Source organism: Diabrotica virgifera, chromosome 7 (genome assembly GCF_917563875.1).
Source record: "Diabrotica virgifera virgifera chromosome 7, PGI_DIABVI_V3a".
NCBI classification, from domain to species: domain Eukaryota; kingdom Metazoa; phylum Arthropoda; class Insecta; order Coleoptera; family Chrysomelidae; genus Diabrotica; species Diabrotica virgifera.
The window spans coordinates 161,535,458-161,559,866 of NC_065449.1; the positions used below are offsets into that span (position 1 = coordinate 161,535,458).

Sequence of the window (24,409 nt, forward strand, 5' to 3'; positions counted from 1 at the left end):
CTCAGATAGTTGACATAAGAAGAATTACTGCATTAAACTAACTCACTGAGCAAAAACGCATAAAAATCTCTTAATTTACACGTTTCTTTAACTAAACATATAAATGAAAATATTGTTTTATCACACAAGACACAAACCGCGTAAACAATAAATGAGAAATTTCCTATGAACACTTAGCGTTACCTATACCTAAACAAAATTGTTTGAAGTCAATACAAACAAGCAAGCTCCTCCCAATTTTGTGACGTCAGACTTAGGCTGTCTGAAATTAAAACGTTTTTTAAACGTAATTTTAACGTCATTAATCTTACGTATTTAAAATTACCTACAAAAGACGTCTATATGACGTAATGTTCAAACACGTGTTATATTCAACCAAAAACTGACGTTTTCTCAACGTTATATGACGTCACTTGGTTGCCTGGAATTATGTTTCAAAAAATGGCTGAACCATGGCGATCTTTCATTAATGGCGGATTTGACTCGCGACCTAAATTGCACTACATTTTAACTGATTTGGTTTCGGCAGGGACACCCCCTGCCGACCTTTAGTATAACCTATTTTTACCTTGCACACCTCGAATTTACCTATTGGTATACCTAATACGTCCTAAAGTAAGCGCAAACAACCTGGTCTTGACGACAGACTCCCGACGTCCGGTCGTCGTCGTGAACACACCTTAATCTGGTGGACGATTTGAGATTGACAGTTGACGTGTGACTTGCATTTTCTTTTGTGATTTTTATAAACAAAAATAAACTAATTTTCCAGTTTTTAATAACAACAGTAAATTTAATAAAAAATAGAAGATTTACTTAAGTACTACGTTGTTATTACCTACGTTGTATTGTCGTTCTCACCTTCCCGCAAGTACACGCAGCAATCTACCATATACCTACTGAGAAAACGCCCGACGTCTCCTGAACGTTAGGTTCGATACTAATAAATACTCTGTAATCCCCGACGTTGAGCAGTCGTTAAATGTCTTCCAGTAAATTACATTCTAGTATAGAGGTTATACCCGACGTCAGCTTAACGTTAAACCTTAACCTAATAATTAACGTTGGTATTCTCAACGTTGGATTGTCGTTGTCGTCTTCCCGAAAAATACGTCTACCATACTCGATAAAACACCAACGTCCTCTGAAAGTTGGCATCTATCCTAAAAAATACGTTGTAATTCCCGACGTTGAGTAGTCGTTGATGTATGCCACTTAATTGCACTTATACTACAGATAGGTTAAGACCGACGTCAGCTTAACGTCAAACCTTATCCTAATAATTGACGTCGTTATTCCCGATGTCGGTTGGTCATCAGATTATATTACTTATTAGCAGCAACGTTGGTCCATAGGAAAAACAGACGTTGTCCTTGGTTAAGGCTTATTCTGCCCTACTAAGCGAAAAGGGGGTAATCTACATTTTATAAAAAAAATGAGGTACTATTGTTTAGTCATTAAATACACCTTCATACATGCTCCAAACCCACATAGAATCTGTGAAACTATATACCTCATAATGAATTGGACCATACAGTAATAGAAAAATATATAGAATCTTTAAACTCATTCATATATGAGACAATATATAAATGAGTATCCGAAAAATAAAAATTGCAGATACCCCCTTTTCACTTAGTAGGGCAGTATTGTGAACCAATTTTGTCCTTAAATTTAACGTCCCATTAGGACAAAATTGGTTGCAGGTCGTAAAATTGCTACTTGGGATATTACATACCTAGCGGGAAAGTACTCTATTTCAGCCGAGCGGCAAGGTAGTTTACCGAGGTGCGAAGCACCGAGGTAAACTACAGACGCGAGGCTAGGATCAGTTCCCGCGAGGTTTGTATACTATTTTACTCACAATCGGTTAGTAGTTTATGGATTTCTAATACTCACAATCTACCAATAATAATTTCGTTTCAAATATCTGTATCCATTTTCATTATGTGATAAGATGAACTATTTTAAGTAATTTTAACCCACGGTTATTAGATTTTATTACGGTTGTCTTGTCCGACGGTGGTGGGGAGACTTATATTTTTGACTTTACGTCACAAGAGTTTACATTCCCATATTTTTAAATTATTTTCGATCATTGAATGTGTGTTATTGTGTATATATGTGTTATTATGAACTAAATATATATAAATATATATATATATATATATATATATATATATATATATATATATATATATATATATATGAAGACAAATAGTACACATTTTATCTTATACCGGGTGGCGAATCGTAAAAAGGGCCATAGGAAACTCAATGTAAAGTTCTGAATTGTTGAATTCCTGCTTCCCTAATTATTCTACATCAAAAGTCATGAGAGAATACTTGTAGAGAATTAAAATCTTTATTAAAATCAAAAGTTAAAATTGTTCTACGATTTAAATGCATTCCAAAATTTTGAAAAATATCATTTGCCACAATAGGTATGCGTGTAAAAGTAAGGCCACACGTTACTATTTAACTGACAGTGCTCACACCATTGACTGAATAAAAAATTCTTTATTATTAATCCTTTCTCCGCAACTGAGGGTATCTTATCAACTGTATTGTTTTTGAACAATAGATGATAAAATAAAAATATTGACAGTTAAAAAATGTGAACATTATTGCATTGTGTGTGGCCTAAGTTTGGGCTGAAAACTAAAATGTATTACATTTTTACAAAATTTTGGAATATGTTTAATTACGTAGACTAATTTTAACAGTTACTTCCAATACAGATTTCAATCCTCTTCAAATAGTTTCTAATGTCTTTTGATGTAAAATAATTATTAGGGAAGCTGGAATTCAACAGTTCAGAATTTTACATTGAGTTAATGCAAAACTTTGACGCATGTCAAAATTCTCAATGTGTTTTAATTGTATTCATTTTTTTCGAATCCTGAGAAAACTAATAAATATTTTTGAAAAATTTAAAATCAGAATGAAAGACTACATTATTACCGAGGGCTGAAAGTCCCTGAAAACTTCTATAATGTTTATTTTAATAAGTTACAGGGCTGAAAATAAAAGAGAAGTGTGATATTTAATTTCAAATATTTGCTTTCCGCCCTCGGTAATAATGTAATCTTGCATCCTGCGTTTAAATTTTTCTAAAATACTTGGTTTTCTCAGGATTCGAAAAAAATCATATTACGATTCAAATAACAGTAAACTCTCGTGACGTAATCTCACCCTTAATGTTCATTGGTTAGTCGATTTAGACAACCGTAGTAATTTCTAAGAACCGTGATTTTAACCGGTGAGATCGTTGCTAGGTAACAAAACGAGTTTGTTGAATGTGACATTTAGGCGATACACGACGCCATTAATTGTACATATAATCAAATTGTGTTTATTTTACAAAAATGTCTGATAGTGAATTTGAATGTACGCCACCAGAACTGCGGGTAGCTGCAGAGAGAGCTACTGAAGGAATAATTCCTGAAAAAAGCAGGGAGAGGTATGAACAGGGCCCCCGTAAGAACTACTGGCGCCTGTGTGCAAAAAATGATTTTGGCGCCCCTTAAGGCATTTTGATAATTTTTTTTTTATTTATTTATTTTTTTGAAGGTAGGTAGGTAGGTGCAAATAAAGCAAAATAGGAACAAATAACACCATAGCAAATCTTAATTAAATAAAGTTTAAGGGGCTTTATTGAATCAATTCTGCTGGACCATCTTGTCACACATAGAGGGTTTAGACTTAACCCGAGAACATTTTTGCTCACCTCACAACATCCCACCTTTTTGTGGATGGCGAACCCAGAGTAACGCGATTTTCAAATTTTGTCCATTTAAGGTACGTTTTTACTGCAACGGCTGGCTCGTTAATCGCTGAAAGATCGTCGCTGAATCTGAGCATTGATTGCGGTATACTGCTTGTGTGATTTGTTGGCGGTGCGTGTTTCGGAGTTTTGTATTTGAGAAATTTTTGTGAAGTGAAGCTTGTTTTTATAAGTATGTATCATTTCATAATTTCCTAATAAATGGTTGTTTATCACAATTTTGAAGTATTCTTCTTCTTGTCTTCTTTTCAATATTGCACGTTTTTCTAATCTTGTAGCATTGGACAATTCTTTCTTCAACCTCTATTTCCTCTGCTCGCATGTATTTTAACAATAATTGTTTTCTTTGAATAATAATATTACTATTGTCCGTCTGTCGTCTGTCCGTCCGTCCGTAAACATAACTCCTCATTATACCAGGTAGAATGAAAATGAGGTAGGTGTCCAATGAAAGCTTATGATCCAAGGATACTACTACAGGTGAGAAAATTTGACCTAAGACTTCCGCTTTTAGAAATGCCCGTCTGTTCGTCGTCCGTGAAAATAACTCCTCCGTCATTCCACTAGGTAGAATGACAGATGAGATGTCGAACGAAAGGTTATGATTCAAGAATGGTACTAAAGGTGAGAAACTTGACCTAGGACTTCCGGTTTTAGAAAGGCGACCGGGAGTACTATTTTAAATGTATACTTCCGGTTTTCTGACTATCTGTCCGTCTGTGAAAATAACTCCTTCGCCATGGCACTAGGTAGGTATAATGGCAAATGAGATGTCGAATGAAAGCTTATAACCCAACGATGGTAATAAAAGTGAGAAATTTCACCTAGGACTTCCGGTTTTAGCAATTCGACCGAAAGTACTGTTTTAAAGTCGTCGGAATAGTACAAGTGATATATTATTCGACGCGGCTCAGCAATACGAGAACAAATATATTTTTCCGGTTTCATGATTGTCTGTTTGTCTGGCCGTCAACGAAATACGCCACTATAACCGCCCAGTGTCTACGATTTTGTCTGATCTCATAGTCTCAGAGCAGTCACCAAAAATCGACACTTGCTGCCCCTGGGTACAAAGGTTATAGACGCTTCAGTCAAAACGGCTCCTACAATTCACACAACCACACGCACAATCAGATATACCGCATTCACTGTTCAGCTACAGAGTTGCCAGATGTGATTTTATAAATCTCCCACTTAGAAACTGAAATTCCCTCAAATTGAAGCTCAAATCTCTCAAATTTAAATTTTTGGCACATTTTAATGAAGTAGTAGTCATATGTAAAGAAGAGTAAACCAAAATTATACTACTTATTACCAGAGGCCCTGGAAATAATTCATAGGTCCTATCGTCTTCGATTATATGAGAGTATAATATACAGTTCTATCGTTGATTGAAATATTGATATGGGTTCCAATACCTCAATCAAAGGTTCTATGTACATTCGCAAATTTAATTCCCCTAGACGGTTTCAAATTAACAAAAAATTGTGGGAAAATACCCCAATCTGGCAACCCTGTTCAGCGACGATCTTTCAGCGATTAAACGAGCCAGTCGCGCCAGTAAAAACGTACCTTTAGACGGGACTTACCATAATACTTATAACAGATCCACAGGGTACCAGGCGGTGCCGTGGACGAAAAATTGTTTAAACAATTTTTTTAAACAAATTCACAAAAGAAAATTTTTCGTTTTGAACAAATTTTTTTTAGATAACTATGGTCATTCTGAGTAAAAATGGTTCCTTGTCATTTTTCTCTAAGATTGATTGTTGTCGAGTTATACGCGATTTAAGATTTGAAAAAATGGCCATATACCTAACTCGACAACAATCAATTTTAGAGAAAAATCACTAGAGACCTTTTATTCTCAGAATAACCCAAATTATCTAAAAAAGATTGTTCGAAGTGAAAAAATTATTTTTGTGAATTTGTTTAAAAAAGTTGTTTAAGCAATTTTTCGACCAAGGTACCGCCTGGAACCCTGTGGATTTGTTATAAAGACCTCTTTTTGAGTAAGTTTTTGCAAAAAAAAAACATCGAAATAATTTCGCTAACGGGGGCAACGATACAGCTTGGGCTATAGCGCTAATTGTTAATAATTAAAAACAACAGCTTTGTAATAAAATAATGACAAAAATTTCTTCAGGATCTTGAAGGAGGGGTTTTAAACTTTGACTTCGTCACTTTTTGACTCTCATATTAATAATTTTTAATCGAGTTATTAAGCCTTAAAAATGGCCATTTTCGCATTTTTAAAGTTTAAATCGCGTGTAACTCGGCAACAATCAATTTTAGTGAAAAATGACAAGAGACATTTATTACTCAGAATGACCCAGGCGATCCAAAAAAATTTGTTCGAATGAAAAAAATTATTTTTGTGAATTTGTTTTAATAATTTTTCGACCAAGGCACCGCCTGGCTCTCTGGATTTGTTCTAAGGACCTCATTTTGAGTAATGTGCAAAAAAATCGAATCGAAATAATTTCGCTAACGGGGACGACGAGACAGGCCGGTCTAATTAGTTATTTGATGGGTATGCTATTATCAAATATTGTCGATTCATCATTTGAGTGTCACACAATCGTTGGGTTATCGATGAGATAGAATTACCGCCCACACACTACTACTTACATGTTTAGAATTTTTCCACGAAATCAGGGCTTAGTTAGGTATTTCTTATCTACAGTTTTGTCTACGGAATGGGTGTTTGTTATTTTTATAGCAGGATTTTTTATTTTATATCTATAGGAAGACTAATAATTAATAATGTCATCCAAACAAAGTAAAACTGATCTATTTAATTTCTCAACTTTTATTTTAAAATTAATTTTTGCTTTTTGATTTTTTTTTTTTTTGTAAATATTTTTGCAATTTTTGATCCTCAATTTTTGCGCCCCTAAAGGATGGCTCCCGTGTGCATTGCACACTTTGCACTTATGGTAGCGGGGGCCCTGGGTATGAAAACACCTATGAACTATACAGTAAATGGTGCGTGGCTAAAGGTGTGCTACTGTAACTATTAATATTTATAATTCCAAATAGTTTTCTTTTTGTTATTGTTGTTGTTGTCTCTTAATTAAATAAATGTTAAGTGGATTCTATTCTTTCTAAACCATCTTTTAATCAAAAATGACATTGCCATTTGCAGGTAGAAAAGTGACAGATGCTAGCTGGGAAAGTATACTTTCCCGGCTAGCTGGAAAAGTAAAGTAAGTAATAAGTCGCTTCCTGATTACTTCAAAGGTTAGAAATCCATAAATTACTAACCGATTGTAAGTAAAATTTATTATTGTTTTGGAGAGGTTTTAATAGCTATTTGTATAACAAGGGAGGAAAGTGTAACTTTTCCTCCCGAGAATGAAGTTTACTGCCCGACGCGTAGCGGAGGGCAGTAATCATTCAAGGGAGGAAAAGGCACTTTACTCCCATGTTATACATATGGTTTTTCCACCTTCCTCAAATAACAAGTCATTTTGTCATTTTTACTTAATTTATTTATGTAACTAACCAACAAAATTTATTAGAACTGAAACAACAAGTAGGTACAATATAACTGTCAGCTGTCAAATATAAGTCAAATTATTAATGTAAACATTGTTAAATAAAAATAACAATTTACTGTTTTTTACCATTCTGCAAAATACAGGATGTTTTATAAATAAACGTTAAAATGTATAGATACTCCGTAATAGAAAATAGATATTATACAGGGCGTCAATAAGTTATATTTCATGAATGAAATATTATGACGTCACTTTTACTTTTCCTCCCTAGGGAGGAAAAATATTTTCCTCCCTAGGGAGGAAAAGTACAACTTTGCTCCCTACAATCAGGTCCGGAAAAGTATACTTTCGGTAGAGGTAGGTGGAAAAAGTTTTTTTCTATTGACATTTGAGACAAGTTTGACATTCTCTCTTGTTTCATGGTGTTTCGACAATACGTTTTGACTCTTTTGAGACAAGAGAAATCCCGTTCATTTGAGGCAGAATTTAACCACATTTGAGCACAATAATTTATTAATTTCGGGAACAGTTTGTTATACCTGATGAATTGCAGTATATAAAATTATACATATTTTGTAACTTATCCCACGTTCCGAAAATATGTAGATCAGCATATAAAACTGTTCCAGCATATAAATCCATTTTCTTATTTTATTTGATTAAAGAATAATGGATAATTTTTAATGAACTTGTCTAATAGATATTTTGAAAATTCTTCGGAAATAATAATTGAATTATCCTTCCACTCAAAAAGGTCCGGAACATTGTTTAAATAATCAAAATGTCAAAAAATGAAGAAAAACTTCGATTTTTTTCTTCGTTTTTTGATTTTAACTTTCAAAGTATTTACTTCTGAGAAAAGTTACACTGACATAAAAGATGCGTAATTAAATTTCCTACAATATAGGTTTGGTTAAAAATTTTAAAAAGTGTCATCTTTGTTGAAAAACAGCAATAATTGCGAAAAAAACATAAAAAATAGTTATTCGCATTTTACGTTTTTCAACCATTTATGCTACACTTACGACCTTCATATTTTAACCAGAAAACCTTTATAATACCTTTATAAGATCGATTCAATACATTTTGCAAAATAAATTTTGCAATCCAGCTTTTGCAAAAAAAATTAATTTTTTCAAAATGTTGCAGTACTGACAATAAAGCTAATAGCAAGTTCAATTTTTTTTTACATATAGAAGAAAGGTACAGTATTCTTCTATGCGTAAAAATAAATTCAACTTGCTGTCTGCTTTATTTTCAGTTCTGCAACATTTTGAAAAAATGATTTTTTTGCGAAAGCTGGATTGCAAAATTTATTTTCTAAAATCTATTGAACCGATCTTAATGAAATTCACAGTATTGTTTTATTATATGATATAGTTTTTCTGGATAAAATTATGAAGGTCCTAAGTGTAGCATAAACGGTTGAAAAACGTAAAATGCGAATACTTGTTTTTTATGATTTTTTCGCAATGTAGTACTGCTATGGTGCAACAAGGGTGACAATTTTTAAAATCTTTAACTAATCCTATATTGTAGGAAATTTAATTACGCAACTTTTATGCCAGTGCAACTTTTCTCGAAAATGAATACTTTTAAAGTTATAATCAAAATGTTTCCTTCATTTTTTGACATTCTGATTATTTAAACAATGTTCCGGACACAATGTCACCTCTCAACGTCCAAATTAATGTTACTAATATTACAGATGCGCGCCTGGTCTATAGGTACGTGTCTTGTTGCCGTTTGCAGATCACCGCTCGGCAGATTGTTTATGTGCCGTACTTGCCATTCAAATAAATACGGGGAATGTATAATTGGTTGCCTATCGGCTAATATTCCATAGCTTGTTATTACAAACATAGCTTGTAAATGGTATTTTTGGCCGTAAATAAACTATTTATTTATTATTTATTTATGACAAGCAAATGGTCAATCTGGGTACGGCTTGCCGAAGCGGGCCTTATAAGAATTCACACAATCGCAATCGGGTGCATGGCTAGGATCATTAATTTGAAAAGTCTCTTACGCACAGCGCACAGGGATCACTTAAAATATCGGATCGATCGAATTCTTTTAAAAACAATGAATAAAATTTAGTCTGTATTATCTCACAGATATTTTTTTATTTCACAGAAACGAATATCATCAACTCTGATTAACTTATATATTTAAAAAAAAAATCTATAATGTGTCCATAAATGTGTGGGTCGACACTGCCGACCCTGCCGACCCTGACTAGCCGCCACTGCTAAACACTATGTCATTTCGTGCAACTGTGTTTAACGTGTGTTTGCAACAAAGTTTAGAGCACATATGATGTTAATAAAAATATGAGACCTATATCGAAAACGGCATATCATGCGAAACGAAAAATACCAGTTCCTTCAACTTATAATCCAGGTTAAAATTGAAGGCAAGAGAGGAATAGGACGCAAGAAAATGTCCTGGCTCCGAAACATAAGGCAATGGACAGGGATTAACGACATACAATCTCTGATACACATTGCAAGAAACAGAGAGTTAACGGAAAATGTGATCGCTAAATCCATTAGTGGATTTGCATCTGAAAAACAAGAAGTTTAAAATGATCTTTAATATGACGTGGCAAAATTATTTCTGCTTTGAATTTTCTTTTAGGGAGGCCGCACACCTAAGAAACATGAAACAAATAAATTGTGAAAAACGAAACCGTTTCATGTTATATAGGTACTAGTTAATCAAAGAAATAAAAATAAAATTTGTATAGTCAACAATGGAAAATGATGATGACGAGGTCGTTGCTGTCGTAGGCGACAGTTTTATTACTGTCCAAAACCAAAAACAAAGAAAAAAAAGAGAAAACGACGATATTGGGTGCATCCATATCTACTTATAATGATCATAAACATTTGCCAGGTATTTTCTTGGTATTCCCTATTCGAATACCTCTACATTCTACAGGTTATAATTGTACAACTCTTCATACTGCGCCATCACAGAAACCAATGCCTTGGTTTCATATGCAAAGACATGATTTATTTCATGAAGCACATTTCAGGAAGATGTTTCACGCGCATGAATCACACTCGTTGCATTGGTAGGCGGACTGCTATTTGTTTAGCAATGTTTTATTTTCATGAAACGTATTTCACGTTTCATATTTCTTTGGTATACGGCCTCCCTTGGTTTATAGATTTAATTTGGACGCTCGCTCCCTGCATCGAGTACATATAGTTTGTTTCTTTATTCGTGTTCACTTAATTTACGAACTCACTATATCGATTTATTAACCTAGTAGGAAATTACATATAATATAATATATAATATTATATATAGTATTATATAATATTAACCGAGTATGTTCTTAACTAGATGCTAGATGTTAGAGGTAAAAATATTGTGAAAGGTAAAAAATAGGCAATCATACAAAAATTAGACAGACTTCCAAAAGGAGAGCGTTCTGTGTTTTGATTTGCTTAATGTAATTTTGATTTCTGATATCGTTCGATTAGTCGAACGACTTTTACAACCAAAGGGCATCATAGATCCATACATGAAAAATTGAATCCCAGATCGTAAAATACACTTTCAGGAAATACTCAACATTAATCAAATACACACGCGATATATCAAGCATTAGATGGTAAGAAATATTTTATATCTAACTTATTATTATGTTAACCAACATTACCAAAACCGCAACCAAATGAATACGAAAATAAAAGACTGGAAGAGAATTATAATATAGCCACCATAGTACAATACTAAATGATTGGCATTATGTAATCGAAAATATTTTTTTTTATTTAGCTAATGCCTCGACAACTAATGGCCATTGACATGGTAGGTACGGTGAATTGTTGCAGTTAGGTACCCAGTGTGGTGTGTGTGTTGAGTCAGTCATTCAGTCTTTAAAAAAGTAGATGACTTTAAAATAATGATATTGTCAATATGTTTGACTCGCGTTCCTGTGAAGATTTTATTGTAATAGTGATTCGCACCAGAATGTTATGTTGCTACGTATTTTTCTCATTACTATCATTATGCCGCACTGTCGTTTATGACTTGAAAGAATTTTTTTTCGATGGTATAAAACTGAAAAGGGCCAATCTTACCTCCATATCCTGTCATACAGGCGACAACAATCCAAGCCAATGATAGAGCCCATGCAGAATGACTTAACGAACTGTAAGCAGCTCCCATCCAAGGATTTAATTTTGTTTCATATAAACCATAAACTAGGGATAATAACATTCCAATTGATATAGTCCATCCCGTGATTAAAACGAGCTGAAAAAGAAATTAATTATTATATAACCAATAAAAGGGAAATCCCAGTTGTTGGCTGCATACTGTAGTTTAAAACAAATGACTTTGATTCAATCGAAAGGAAAACTATGTGGGAGAACCTAGCAAACAAACAAGTAAAGAAAGACCTGATAGATGCAACAAAAATTATATAATATGAAAACAATAAGTACAATAAGAACACAAAATATGCAATCGCAACTACATATTTCAAACCACGCAAGGAATTAGACAAGGAGGTAGCCCAAGTCCAACTATAAATGTAATAGATGAGATAATGAAAGAATGTAAGAAAACATAAATAGGGAAACCCATCTTATTGGCTGTATACCATAGTAAAGATACTGAAGACCGAAGAAGTAACAAAGAGTTTCTTTTGTAGCTGGTAGGTACCTACATAAATTTTTATTAAAAATTTCTTGAAAAAGATCCAAGTTGGACTAAAAGTACATCATAGAATGACAAACGTTTTCGGTCTTAGCAGACCATCATCAGGTTAAATTATCTAGATCATAGTAGTTGAAACTAGCCACAGAAATTGGTCACATGACCTTTAACTTACAAATTGGAAGCCATTTGGACTTAATCAGATGCGACGATACGTCGATGTTTAAAGATTAAAAATTTTGTAAGTATGTATGTCTTATCTTTGCTTAAGACTACACCGTGTACGTCCTTGTTAAGTGAGAAAGCCGGAACCAACCTAGTTGGGTGCACTATGGAGCAGAAAATTGGATCTTGAACAGAAGACACCAGAGTAGGATACAAGCAGTAGATATAAAATACCTCAGAAGAACGATAACAGCAAGAAGGACAGACAGACTCAGAAATGATGAAATAATAACAAACATACTTAAGTTCAATCCGTTACTTGACACAATAAAGGAGGAGAAATTAGCATGGTTTGGTCATTTAACCGAAAAGGATTGTAACAGGGAAATTAAAAGAGTATGGGAAGCTAAATCCCTAGGGAAAAACAGAAGAGGCAGACCAATAAAAGAGTGGAACAGACACATAACAGATATATTACAGAAGAAGGTCAAATCTTGGCAAGAAGCTGCACAAATGGCGAAGAACAGAAAGAATGGAGACAATTCATCAATGGCTAGAAGCATCTTCCTCGACACCTAACGATAGAAGAGAAACGATTCTGTATGTATAATTCTAGAACGGAAAAATTCAATACTTTCAATAAAATAACAAACTAAAAACTTTTTAAAAAATCCCAAGGAAAAGAAATTTCCCTGTGTACCTAACCATCAATCACAAACAATTTAATTATTTATAAAAAATATAAAATGTATTAAAATCCCTTTAAGGGCTACATCACAGAAAGTTTTCGATATTTAAAATATCATCTTCAGTGTTAAGAATTAGTTGATCACAAGCTGAGCCACCAAAAAATACCAGGGTATAAATTATTTAAATGGTAAAGAAGTTTGTTATATTAGCATAGTTGCTTAACATTCCAAAGGATTGACAAAATTTATAAAAATTGGGTCCGTAGGCACCAACGACTCCCCTCCCCCATCACGTGGGTTGCTGAACAAGTGAGTTTGTCTCTCAGTTGACTGTTGTTGACATCTAACAGTCTTCATGTAGAGACAAACTCACACAGTGTTCTAAACACTGATGATGATATTTTAAATCTCAAAAATGTTCTATGATGTAGCCCTTACAGGGATTTTAATAAATTGTATACCTTTTATAAAGGATTTTTCATTAATTTTTTTTATCTTTTTATTACCTTTGACATTTGTATTTTGCAGTTTTTCTTAAACAGTAACCATCCAGTACACATTCCAATCAAGTATGGTCCTAAACGTGTCCAGGGTTTGTCGTAAATTTTGTCGAAAAGCGCTAAAGGATCATCAGAGCCAGGTATATGGCTATTGCTGTAAGCTATATAGCCGGTAGTCATCCAAGAACTCACCATGAACGTGATTAGCAAAGCAGCAGCACTTTTGAAGTGACTAAAACAACAAAAAATATAAAATTAACCGCAAAATTTTTGCACCACCAAAAATTATGCTTATTTTTAAAGTTGATTTTATCGTGAACTGATTAACAGACTCTGCTAATTTTAGACTTTTCTTTGGTATTTACACTGGTGGGCAAAGGTGTACTTAAACTTCTTTTTTCGTAGAAATAAATAATCATTTCGTTATAAAAGGATACAAGAGCCGTCTTATATTTCAGTTTGTTCATAGAGTACCATAAGCACGCTAACCGGTTTCGAACCTTGTTAGGTTCTCATCAAAGAGAGCATATGTTACCGGCCAAACCCGATTTTAGGACAAACTAGTCTGGCCTAGGCCAAACTAGTTTGTCCTAACCGCGTTAGGATAAACTAGTTTGTCCTGAAGTGTATGTTTTTATATCAGGATAAATTAGCTTAGCCTAGTCTAAACCAATTTAATCTAGTCGAAAGTAATTGATTAGCTACATATTGATTGCCGATTTAAACGTAAGTTTAGAAGACACTATTAATAGTTGTAAGACTTTTAAGTATTTAGACACCTCATTTTGTCATTCTACCTGGTATAGTGATGGATGAGTTATATTCGCGGAGGTGGGCAGATAGCCTAGATCAAATTTCTCACCTTTAGTACCATCCTTGGATTATAAGCTTTCATTTGACCCCTCATTTACCATTCTACCTGGAATAGTCACGGAGGAGTTATATTCGCGGCCGGCGGACAGACAGTCTAGGTCAAATTTCTCACCTTTAGTACCATCCTTGGATTATAAGCTTTCATTTGACACCTCATTTATCATTCTACCTGGTATAATGACGGAGGAGTTCAGTTCACGGACAGACAGACGGACGGACAGACGGACGTGGATAATTCAACGTTTTCACATGTTTTCAAAATTGGTGAAAAAAATATTAATTCGTACTCGATTTTATGCGTAAGTGTATCTTTTCTTTTAATTTTTGGAGAAAACCTCATCCTTTTATTATTTTTATATTATTTAATTATACAAGAGTATATTGATTTATAGCATGTATCAATATCTTCATTCGATGTATCATACTATATGATACAATATATCGATGTATAATTTTTTTTTGCCATCCCTGTTGGGACGTGATTTGGGAATTTTCCGCATGTAAAAGTCCTTTTACATGTTCGCTAAATTACTTTCGACTCAGCTAAATTGGTTTAAACTAGGCAGTACTAGTTTATCCTAAAGTGTGAGTATTTATTATATCAGCATAAACTAGTTTGGCCTAGGCCAAACTAGTTTAGCCTGAAGTGTGCGTCTGTATATCAGGATAAACTAGTTTGGCCTAGGCCAAACTAGTTTAGCCTGAAGTGTGCGTCTTTATATCAGGATAAACTAGTTTGGCCTGAAGTGTGTGTATTTATATCAGGATAAACTAGTTGGCCTACGCAATACTAGTTTATCCTAACGCTCTTAGGACAAACTAGTTTGTCCTGAAATCGGGTTTGGCCGGTAACACATATATTATTATCTCTGAACAAACTGAAACAAATTGGGCTGTTAGTATCGATTCACAACGAAATAACATTATACGGGTGTCGTGGCGACATCTGCTAAAACCAAGAGACAGTTTTAATTTAATAAAATTAAAATAATATTAAAAAAAAAGCTTTATTGCGACCAAGCTCCTCGTAATACCTTCGTGGTTTCTAAATAGTTTTATTTTTAATATTATTTCGATTTTATTAAAGTAAAACTTTTACTTGCTTTTCTTTTTGTTCTTTGTGGAAGAAGAGAAATGTTTTTCTTGTGTTAAGTTTGAGACACCTTATAGGGAGAACAAGCTACAAGGGTGGGGATAGATACATCAAAATCATGTTATAGTCTTATATTTTGTGAACATTTTGTTATTTGAATTACCCTGATAACTAAAAAATATAGAAAATAGGCGGTTGCATTCTTTAACATGTGTTAATTGAAACAATACTAAATTCACAATAAAAAATATCAGTTAACAACATTTTAAAAACAGAAAGACACCTAACGTATACAGCGCAAAATAAGAGAGACGGAATTTTTTAATGGAGGCTCTGTTATAATTTGAGGTGAAAGATACTTGACAGCAAGAATTGAGTTGGTGTCTTTACGTAGAGGCTCTTTAAATACATTTAGGTACATTATAGATTTTCTTTCTTTGAACACATTCTTTCTTTCGTGCCGTATATAGGAAATCATTTTATCTTAATACATGAAAAGGCAAGGTCTCCTCACGTATCGCGTGTCGTTGCTCAACATTTAAGTGAGGGAAATATTTAGATAATGAATTGGCCCCCTCAGTCCCGACATGAATCCTATTGATAAACTTATGGGATATTGTCGGTACAAAATTAAGACTATGTCAGCCTGTTCCTGTTTCTCCTGCAAGATATAGAAACTATACTTACGATATTCTTCGAAGAGCTCTCGATATTCTTCTTCTTCTTTTGGTGCCTATTCGTTTCGAATATTGGCGATCATTCTGGCTATAATTATTTTATTAACTGATGCTTTAAATAGATTAGTTGTTGTCGTGGAGAACCATTTCCTCAGGTTCTTTAACCATCATATTCTTCTCTCGATATCAGTTCCTGTTATGTAGAGCTTAAGCGCAAAATTTCGGACCAATGCTTCTTAAATGCATTATTTTTTTTCGAATCCTGAGAAAATTAATTAATATTTAAAAAAATATTAAACGCAGAATTAAAGATTACATTATTACCCAGAGCAGAAAGTCCCTTAGAATAAACAAAAAGTTTCTTTTGGATGAGATATTTGAAATTAAAAATCACACTAAATTTTCTCTTTTTTTCACTCCTGTAACTTACTAAAATAAACATTATAAAAGTTTTCAGGGACTTTTGGCCCTCGCTAATAATGTAGGTAATCTGTCAATCTGCTTTTAAATTTTTCAGACATACTTAATAGTTTTCTCAGGCATTGAAAAAAATGAATTCATTGAAAAAGCATTGTCCCGAAAATGAGAGTAGAGCAAAACCTTCTATTTTCTTTGTTTTTAAGATATCAGGGAAATTTAAAAGTTACAATGTTCATAAAACATGAGACTACAACATGATTTCGATGTATATCCACCATTGTACCTATTCTGCCTATAGAGTGTCTTAATGAGAAAACCATTTCTTTTTTTTTCACCTAGTATAAGCTGAAACGAAAAGATTGAGTAAACCTTTGCTTAACAGTGTAAACAAACACCAAAGAAAATTTTAAAACAATAAAAAAAAATTAGTGAAACCAGTTAATGCATTCACGAGAAAATCAAACATTTTAGTAGTGCAAAACTTTTCCGCTTAAGTTTATAATATACAGGGTGCGCCAAACCTCTGGTTTTCTTTGATTACGGCTAAACTATGAGATACATAAAAAAATGTTTATAACAAAATTAATGTGTATCAAAGATGTCTATAATTTAAAATTATTTTCGATTATACAGGGTGAGTCAGAACGACGGTATGAACCAAAGTTTTATTTTTTTAAATAGAACACCCTGTATATTAAATAATTTCTGAATGTATTATTTAAAAATATGATAAATTTGTATAAGGTCTTATAAGCCTAAAGTTAATAATTTTCGAAATATTTACATGTTTATTGAGAAAAATGGTAATATTTATAGTGTTGTGGATAGTGTGTGTTTCCAAGGTAATAAAATTTAAGTGATAGGTCAACGTTTTTATAATATAGTGTTATTTTTAAATAATTTAATATCTTTTACTTTTAGCCATAAAATATACAGTGTGGTCACTATTTGAAAATACAAAATTTTCTCATTTTTTTTTAATGGGACACTCTGTATATTAGTTTTGCATTTTGTAGTAAATGTTACAACCTTTCTTTTGGTAAAAGGTTGTATGTACCTAGCTTATTTCGTTTTGTAGATATTTAAAAAAAACTATAGATTTTACGTTTTTGCGGATTTTTTATTAAAAAATTTTCTTGCAAAAAAAATAATTATAATCTGGTTTTAGAAACATACACTAAAATATAAAATATGAAAATAAAAACGTAATTAAAGATTAAAATAAATCGTATGCTAGTACAATTCAGTTGAATTTAATAACTAAATTATTAAAAAAATAGTTTACCATACTAATGAATGCATAAATTAGTTACTAAATTAAATAAACAACAAAATTTTAAATCTGTCCTAGTAATTTTTCTACCGCAGCAACTTTCCTGTACCAAATTAATTGTTAGTTATATTGTATTTACGATTAAGATCAGTTAATAACTTTTTAATTTACCTACATCTTGAGAACGTATAAAGTATGTTTTGAAACAAATAAACGTTATGGAAGTATATTAAGAAGTAAATAGTAAGTATCTATGTACCTACTCGTGTCACAAAAGCTGGTAATAATTTCTAATTGTTTCGCTCAAAACAAATATCATATCCACCAATTGTTCGATTGAAAAATTAAAATTTAAAATATAAAAAATTGTTAAAAAATTTCAACTACAAAAGTATTACCACCTATTGTGACACCATTTAATACTATTTATATTAATAAATAATTTGGCTGATACATTTAACATTCAATTGTTTCAAAGCATATGTTATAATTATTATGTTCTCAAGATGTAAGTAAATTTAAAAGGTAAATTAAAAGTTTAACTGATCTTACTCGTAAATACAATATATCTAACAATTAATTTGGTACAGGAAAGTTGCTGTGGTAGAAAAATTACTAAGGTCGATTTAAAATTTGGTTGTTTATTTAATTTAGTACCTAACTAATTTATACATTAATTAGTATGGTAAAATATTTTTTGTAAAATAATTTAAAGTTATTAAATTCAATTGAATTGTACTAGCATACGATTTATTTTAATCTTTAATTACGTATTTATTTTCATATTTGATATTTTAGTGTGTGTTTCTAAAACCAAATTATAATTATTTTTTTTGCAAAAAATTTTTTAATAAAAAATCCGCAAAAACGTAAAACCCATAGTTTTTTTAAATATCTACAAAACGAAACATGCTAGGTACATACAACCTTAACCAAAAGAAAGGTTGTAATATTTACTACAAAATGCAAAACTAATATACAGGGTGTCCCATTAAAAAAAATGAGAAAAATTTGTATTTGCAGATAGTGATCACACTGTATATTTTATGGGTAAAAGTAAAAGATATTAAATTATTTAAAAATAACACTATATTATAAAACTTTGACCTATCATATCACTTAAATTTTTATTACCTTGGAAACATAATCCACAACCCTATAAATATTACCATTTTTCTCAATATAAATGTAAATATTTCGAAAATTATTAACTTTAGGCCTATAAGACCTTATACAATTTTTTCATATTTTTAAATAATATATTCAAAAATGATTTAATATACAGGGTGTTCTATTTAAAAAAATACAACTTTTTTCATACCGTCGTTTTGACTCACTCTGTATAATCGAAAATAATTTTAAATTATAGACGTCTTTAATACACATTAGTTTTGTTATAAACATTCTTTTGTATCTCATATTTTAGCCGTAATCAAAGAAAACCAGAGGTGCACCCTGTAAATAAAAAAAATTTCATCCTATAAAAGCGAAAATTTTATTATCAATATGGTTGTATTGCTAACATAGATTTACCTTGTGGCTAAAATTAATATGACAGCTCCAACTACATAAAATTGTGTGTCATCTGAGAGGTACCAACTCCAAAGCATACACTAAAAATACAAAAATATTATAATTAAACACTGTGATTATACAATAAATGCAGTTACTGTTTTCTTACCATTTGATCTACTGGAAATAGTGTATTAATATAAAGAATATTCCTCCACCAATAATTTGGACAGTTTATGTGGTCACTGGTGGGAGGTTCAAATACTGAGTTGTAGGCAAACCATTTCATGCTAACTTCAACTACCCCGAGAGTGAATAAATAGGGGAATGTCAATCTGTAATAAAAATGATTGGTATTGATTAATAATTCGTTGTTAGTCCAGACGCTAGGGATGGGAAAAACCTACCGGTTTAAACCTAAAACCGGTTTTTTACTTCGCAATAACCGGTTTTACCGGTTGTTTTTTTGTCCCGGTTATAACCGGTTTTTTTCTTTTTAAAGTAAAAACCGGTTATTAGGTTTTTACGGTGATTAGGATTAGGTTAGGTATTATTTCGGATCCCAATCATAATTATTATTCTCAAGTAATTATTCCAAACAAAACCATAATTCAAATTTTATTTTATTTTATAAAATACAGAAGAAAACTGAAAGTGCAATCTCACATCAGCAAGAAACAATTATTAAGTTTTATTATAATATTTCCTTGAAAAGGTATTTGTAATCATAATATTTACATGAGAAGTGATCTGGTTGAGTTAGACGCAAACATCATCTATTTTTCACACTTAACTCTTGACATTGAAAGTGGGTGAATGACTTTTTCTGATTACCAAAAATAATGCTCCGATCATGATTACCGAATTACTGATTACGAATACGAATCTCTAAGAATTTCGCTAAGTTTTCAAAACGATACACTCATACAGGAAGTATTAAATGAGTTAAAATGTACCTATTCTACAAACATACAAACGTGTTAAAAGTAATACATGTTCTTTCGATAGTACTAATTTTGATCATATTGATATCGAGTATCGAGTCGAATGGAGTATCGCAAACTTAAGTGTATTGTAAATGTAACTTTGTAACCTATTGGATTAAAAAAAACCGAAAACCGGTTTTTCCAAAAACCGTTTTTTTTGGCCGGTTATAACTGCCAGGTTAAACCGTAAGCAGAAAAACCGGTATAAACGAAAACCGGTGTTTTGTCAAAAACCGCCATCCCTACCAGACGCGTAACGCGATCTATAGGGCTTTTCATTCACAGTTATTTGTTTCGAGCTTCTGTCATGTGTCACATAATATTAATATATCTATGTACGTCATACGTTATTGGCCAATGATATAAACCAATGATATAAACCAAAGACGTATGACGTAGATATATTAATATTATGTGACACATGAAGGAGGCTCGAAACAAATGACAATCGATGGAAAGTCCTATTTTGACGACATTTTTAGATTACAAATGTCGTAATGGAGTCTATGAAATATATATGTGAAAATAGGATCACATAAATTACAGTAGATAAAGAAACTGTAATCTTTGTGCTTTTTTGATTTACAGATTTATAGCTGAGATTGCTGAATTTTTAGATTACAAATGTCGTAATGGAGTCTATGAAATATATATGTGAAAATAGGATCACATAAATTACAGTAGATAAAGAAACTGTAGGTAATCTTTGTGCTTTTTGATTTACAGATTTATTGCTGAGTCTAGATTTGATACCAATTACTTTTCTTCAGTGGCAGATTTTATAGTGTTTAATCACGTTCTCGTAGACCGTAGACCTTTTTACAGATTTTTGATGTAGCTCTCATCATCACTGCTTTTGACTTTTTCCTCATGTGGAGTCGGTTTCCCTAATTACATTTCTTGATCAGTTTCTATTTTGGGTCATACAAATATCTCCTTTATTGCTTTCCCGTTCCAGGTCTTCTTCTGTCTTCTACTACTACTCCCCCCAGAAACGTACGAATCAGCAATTATTGGATAATATACACATTCTTAATTTTATCCTTTTTTGTCTCTCCACTTATCTATAAAAGTGTTATTATTTTCACCAAAGGCATTCGTTGTTCCTCTTTCTTTTTAAGTGACCAACATTCAGTTCTGCATATCAATCATAGCTGATTTTGTGGCAGTTTTATAGAATTTTTGCTTCAATTTCATTAAAATCTGTCTGTTACAAAGCACTCCACCCGCTTCCTTCCACTTTCTCCACCTATTCTGATTCTACTGCATGAATCTCCATTCATTTAGAATTAAGCTACAATAGAAATTGTAACCTACGAGCAATGGAATCTTTAGATGCCCAAAATATATACTTATGTGAACTTATTAGTGATCAAAGTGTACAGCAACGTAAACTACGAATATCAGAGGACTCCTCACGCCTTCATGTTTCTATTGCTCCATGTCTCTGTAACATCGATGCTATAGGTACTGAAGACTATCAGTTTTTACAATAATTTCACCTTCAGAGTTATCATTTTATTTGTAGTAACTTATTTGTTTATTTGTTTTTAAATAAACATTCCAAATTATTTCTTTTTGCCCTACTAAGATTTAATACTTTTCCTCAAGTACTTGTCTCTATTGTTAAAGTTTTTTGTTCCTTCCCTTTCAATATTTCCTACTAACACTACATCATCACCATACGTTAAGCTACAGGAAATATTACCCAGTAGTTTTCTTGTTTTCTGATCTGACACTAATAAGAATAAATAAGGACTATAACCTAAGCACCGAGCCCTGTGCAATCCTACTTTTACATGGAATTTATCAGTCTCTCTCACACCTTTACTGACACTAGTTGTTATCCCTCATATAATATGTGTCTTCCAATTTTCACTTATTCAATGGTAACTGATTTTTTATTAAGCGCCCACCATAGAATCTATTAAAGAACTATATCAAACGCTTTCTTAAGATCAATGAATACCATACAAGCTTTGTTTCTTTACTGCTGTATTTTTATGCAATAAAATTTACAGAAAATATAATAAAATTACATCTCTTGTTGATCTGTCTTGCATAAAACTAATTATTGGATATTTCGGTTTCTTCTAAAGAATCTACAGGGTCTCCCAGATTAATTTAGTCACGCTATATCTCTTAAACGAAAAGAGATTTTCGAATAGGACAAAAAGTGATCTATTCTACTTGTAATACACTTTAATACGGCGTAGAAAAAAATCATCCCCTAAATATTCATCCCTTAGTTACAACCCTAACTTTAATTTTTTTTAATAGCACCCTGTATATTTTTTATAGTTTTGGATGTGGTCTTCTATGGTCTATTCAACAGATTTATTAAAAATAAATTTGGTTTGTAAATTATCAAGAAATCAATTAATTTTTTATTTTTGTTAATTAAGTGTCCCAGACTAATTTATCCAGGCTATATTTCTTAACAAAATAGAGAATTGTTAAAGGGACAAAAACTGGTAGATTCCGTTTGTAATACACTTTAATATGGCGAAGAAAAAATCATCCCCTAAATATTCATCCCTTAGTTACAACCCCTAACTTTAATTTTTTTAATAGCACCCTGTACATTTTTTTTATAGTTTTGGTTGGGGTCTTCTATCGTCTATTCAACAGATTTTTTAGAAATAAAATCGGTTTGTAAGTAATCAAGAAAATATCAGTTTATTTTTTATTTTTGTCAATTATGTGTCCCAGCCAGACTAATTTTTCCAGGCTATATCTCTTAAACGAATAGAGATTTTCGAATGAGGCAAAAACTGATCTACTCCGTTTATAATACACCTTACGTTTTCTCCTACAAAGACCAAATTTTGAAAAATAAAAAATAGTGTTTAAATAAAAAGAGTGTGTACTTCGTACGCACGTAAGAAGTTATACTACGGAGTTAAAATAGTAAAATTTTCAGTGACAATAAAGCATAATATTTCTTTTCTATTCTATTTTTTAGGGCTATCTTGATTAATTTAACAAAAATAAAAAATAAACTGATATTTTCTTGATACCTTACAAACCCATTTTATTTTTAAAAAATCGGTTGAATAGACGATAGAAGATCACATCCAAAACTATAAAAAATGTACAGGGTGCTATTAGAAAATTTAAGTTTGGGGTTGTAACTAAGGGATGATTTTTTCTTTGCCATATTAAAGTGTACTACAAATGGAATAGACCAGTCTTTGTCCCTTTAAAAAATCTCTATTTTGTTAAGAAATATAGCCTGGATAATTTAGTCTTTGACACTTACTTTACTTTACTTAGTCCTAAGCCTTTCTACCTTTAGGTGTAAGGCTGGTGGAGTTGAGTTTGGCATTGTAGTCTCCATGCTTTCCGATCTTGCGTTAGGTTTCTTGCACTTTCCAATGTCAATCCCTTCTTCTCGACTTCTTTCCTGATTTCATCTACCCACATAACTCTTGGTCTCCCTCTTTTGTTTTTCCCCTGCACTCTCGTTTCGAACACTCGTTTTGTTAGCCTCTCGTTCGACATTCTACACACGTGCCCGAACCATCTAAGTTGTCCTTCTACTATTTTTTCATTGATTGGTTCTAGTTTTAGGTTTTATCTAATTGTTTCGTTTCGTATTTTGTCTGTCCTCTTTCTGTTTGCTATTTTCCTCAGGAACCTCATTTCCATAGCATTGACTCTGGATTTTTGTCTCCCCGTCAATGTCCATGTCTCGCTGCTATACATGATTTTTGGTCTAACTACTGATTTAACGACTGCCGTTTTTACTTTTTCCGGTATCTCTTTTTTCCCAAAAAATGTTGTTTTCATAGTGTTAAATAAGCTTCCTGTTCGTCCCATTCTCTCGTTTATTTCCATGTCTTGTTTACCATTTGATTCGATTATTACTCCTAGGTATTTAAAATATTCCACTTGCTCTAGTTGTTTCCCGTCTAATTCTATTGCGTGTGTCTTCCTCGTATTTGAAATTATCATTGTTTTTGTTTTCTCTGTATTAATTTTCATATTTATGTTTGATAGTTCTTCTTCTAGGATTTCAAGATTGTTCTGTAAGTCTTCTCTGTTTTCTGCTATCAATACCATGTCGTCTGCAAATAGTAGCTCCGATAGTTGAGTCTGTTTCATTTGCCACTTAAGTCTTTGACACTTAATTAACAAAAATAAAAAATAAATTGATTTCTTGATTATTTACAAACCGATTTTATTTTTAATAAATCTGTTGAATAGACGATAGAAGACCACATCCAAAACTAAAAAAATATACAGGGTGCT

General features: G+C 32.2%; 1 protein-coding gene across 1 annotated transcript in view; it reads right to left on the bottom strand.

The window, feature by feature from the left end:
* Positions 1–24,409, bottom strand: part of LOC114338977 (nose resistant to fluoxetine protein 6) — a 245,020-nt gene that overhangs the window by 13,254 nt on the left and 207,357 nt on the right. Inside the window, exons 9-12 of the mRNA XM_028289603.2 lie at positions 19,339–19,504; positions 19,191–19,270; positions 13,328–13,553; positions 11,388–11,562 (exon numbers count right to left, since the gene is read on the bottom strand). Coding sequence (XP_028145404.2) covers positions 11,388–11,562; positions 13,328–13,553; positions 19,191–19,270; positions 19,339–19,504 — 647 coding nt within the window. The remainder of the gene's footprint in view (positions 1–11,387; positions 11,563–13,327; positions 13,554–19,190; positions 19,271–19,338; positions 19,505–24,409) is intronic.